This window comes from Vombatus ursinus, unplaced genomic scaffold, assembly GCF_900497805.2.
Source record: "Vombatus ursinus unplaced genomic scaffold, bare-nosed wombat genome assembly UNPS02014811.1, whole genome shotgun sequence".
In the NCBI taxonomy this organism is placed as follows: Eukaryota; Metazoa; Chordata; class Mammalia; order Diprotodontia; family Vombatidae; genus Vombatus; species Vombatus ursinus.
In genome coordinates this window covers 14,963,972-14,967,043 of record NW_020954589.1, presented here as the reverse complement: position 1 = coordinate 14,967,043, position 3,072 = coordinate 14,963,972, and the positions used below count along the sequence as shown (strand labels likewise).

Below are 3,072 nucleotides of genomic sequence, written 5' to 3'. Positions count from 1 at the left end.
GAGAGAGAGACCGAAGAAAGGAGAGAGAGGGGGAGAAGGGGGGAGGCGGTTGAAATAAAAAGCTCGAGGGGAGGGGGGACGGATGAAAAGAACCACACAGAAGGTGAAGTTACTGAGAAGGAAGGTCTAGTACGATCGGGGCTCGCGAACCGGCTGGACTGCTCTGCTCCGCCCCAGCGGGAGCCCCCAGCCAGCGCCCCACCCCGCCAGAGAGGGTCCCCAGCAGCTGGCCTGGGAGGGAGGCAGGCGGGGGCGGGGGCGGGGGGAGCTGGCCAACTTCGGGGAAGGCTAAGCCCTGTTCTCCTGAGAGCTACGGTGCCAGCTAGCGCCAGTCACGGACAGACAGCGGCAGAGGAGGAGAGCCGAGCGGAGAGAGAGAGAGAGAGCTCGCGGGAGCTCACCACCGCCCGGCCAGGGTCGAGCCCGAGGCTGCAGGAGGAAGAAGCTGGTCGTTTCATGTATTTTAAAACAACCCAAACTTTTCTTTCCTTTTTCTTTTTGGGGGTCGTCTTCTCTTGAATTTCCCCCTCTCTTTCGCGCGGGTCCCTGGAGGGGACGAGATCTCGGATTTCTTCGGAGCCGAAGCCGCCTGTAACTTTGCTCTCTGAACCTCCAGGACCCGGGGGAGGAGAAGAGTAGGGAAGCTCCGAGGACAGTCAGAGGTGAAGAGCTGCCCTTCCCTGGGGAATCCTCGGCGCTAGTTCTAGGGAGACTGAACCGTTTCCTCCATTCCCGCCACTCCGGGAGCGGGAGAACTGCGGGGCTTGGAGGCTTCTCTGTTTTGAAGCGGGGGCCTGTCTGTATCCGGCCGTTTCCTACTCTGCCCGGGCGTGGATACCCTAGCTCAGCTGGGCTGGGACTAAAGCTGTCAGATTAATCTGTTTGGCGTCCGAGACACCCCTTGTTCTGTCCTCCCCCCTCCCCCGGGGAGGGGTATCCCCTCTGGGAGTGGGGGAGGACAGCCAAGTTTGACTCTTTCTGGTCACCAATTTATTAGACGCTCCGCAGAGGAAGGGGCCCCACTGACTCGCCCCCTCCCACAGAAGGGGGAGGAGTCCTCTGCCTCCCTTGAACTCCCACTTTTTTCGCACCCAGAGTGGAAGGGGGCAAGCTCTCTTATTCTCCCTCCCTCCTCACCTCGTCCCTCCCCGCTAGCCCCCAGAGATCTGCGACCGAGGCTCGCTGTCCTTAGACCACTGCAGCCCCTGGGCCAGACTCTTCCCGGTGAAGGAGTCGGGGCGCTGGCTGGATTGTTGGGGTGGACCAAGCCGCCCTGCTCCCGGCCAGCGCCCCCTGGATCTCCGCTTTGACAGCGGCGTTTCTGGAGGAGCAGCCTTAGCTGTTGTCGCTCCCGCCGCCGCAGCTGTCGCGGCCTCAGTCTCTTGCTCCGGGTCGCCGCAGCCACGGTCTCCAGGGCAGCTTCGGGGGACAAACGGAAGGCAAGGAGGCTCCCTGGTGGATGCGCTCCTCGCCGCCTCTCCGGCTGCGCTGCCCCGCGGGGATGAGGCAGCGGCGATGAAGATGGAGGTGACTTGCCTTCTATTACTGACCCTGGTCCCTATGTACTGCAAGGGACAAGGTGTCTACGGTAAGATTTCTCTCCTGACTGGAGTCCCTAGCCAATTGGGCTGCAGAGAGCGTAAAGTTTGCCGGGGGCGCAAAGTGCGCGTGGTCGTGAGGGCGGGCGGGCGGGCGGGGAATTGCTTTTCTGGTCCTGACTCCCTAAGGCGCCTAAGGAAAGGAAAGCTTGGGAACTGGCAGCCCTGGAACTCTGCTGCCAATTGGGGGTCGTGGTGACCACTGTGGGCCGGGAGGTGACTGCAGGTGAGAGGTCCTTAATGTCCGTCTCTCCCTGGCATTCCCTGGCGAGGCGCAGGGAGTGGGGCTCAGGAACTCTGTCTTAGCTCAAAGTTGTCTGGCGCGTCTAGGTTCGTTATACCGCAACCTCTCCCTCCCCAGGCCTTGCTCCCGCAAGGTTTGGCCTCATAAATGAAAATTGAGGGGAATCTGGGGTCTGCAGCGACAGGGTTGTGTGTGGCGGGGAACAAATAAGCAGGCTGCAAGGCAAGCCAGTTCCCCAGGCTGCTCGCTAGTTACCTCTGCACCCCGATTTCCCCAGCTAGGGCAGCTTTGTCTTTTCCAGCTTCTCCTAGGCTCGGGAGGGCAAAGGGCGCCTGTGCCTGAGTCTCCCCTTCCTCTAACATCGTCGGAACAATCTTCCGAGACACTCCTTTCCCAGACACCCCTGCTATTTACAGAACACACACTCCGATATTCCTCCTCCCAGTAACCCAGGAACACACACACACACACACACACACACACACACACACACAAATAAACACTTTCCCTCGGAAAACAGAAACACAACATATACCCACAAGGTGTACACAACCAGACTTCCACCAATTTGTGCAGACCATAGAACACACCACGCCACACCACACACATACACACACACGCACACACCAGGGTCCTTCTTGAAAATGTTTTCAGAGATCTTGTCAGGGAAAAAACCAGCAATGCCTGCCCTTTTTTTCCCCTCCTTCCCCAGACCCCCCCCCCCAATTAAGCGTCCCCTTAGATTTGCCGAAAAGACCAGGGAGCTGGTGCAGCCCTTCTCTTTGCCTCTCTGGTTCCTGCCTTCCCATTCCTCCGCCCCTTGGATACAGCGATAAAGTCTCCCAGGCAGGCCTTCTCCGAGACAAGCAGAGCTTCCTGTTTCGGGAGTGGGGTGGGGTTAGTTGGTGGTTGTAGTTGGGGGGTTGTTGGACAGTTAGCAAGACTGGAGCGGGCGCTCTCCCCAGGAGTCCCAGGAGCATAGGTAGTCAGCCACCCCATGGCTCTTGCTTTGCTCCCCCTGACGCCGTGGCTTTCTTTGTAGGACACTTTTTAATGATATATTGCTTTGATGGGAGGAACGAAGCTCTTGCTTGTACTTTCTTTTTCTCTCTCACTCTGTCTCTAGGGCTAGGGGGACTGATAGTGTGAGCCTCAGCTCTGATGGTGGTCAGTACAGTTTGGGGTGTGTGTGTGTGTGTGTGTGTGTGTGTGTGTGTGTGTGTGTGTGTG

The 3,072-nt window shown here is 58.8% G+C and overlaps 1 protein-coding gene across 1 annotated transcript in view; it reads left to right on the top strand.

Annotated features, from left to right (window-relative positions):
* Positions 1-1,521: 1,521 nt before the first annotated feature.
* Positions 1,522-3,072, top strand: part of MDGA1 (MAM domain containing glycosylphosphatidylinositol anchor 1) — an 81,923-nt gene continuing 80,372 nt past the window's right edge. Inside the window, exon 1 of the mRNA XM_027876695.1 lies at positions 1,522-1,588. Within this exon, the coding sequence (XP_027732496.1) occupies positions 1,522-1,588 (67 nt within the window). The remainder of the gene's footprint in view (positions 1,589-3,072) is intronic.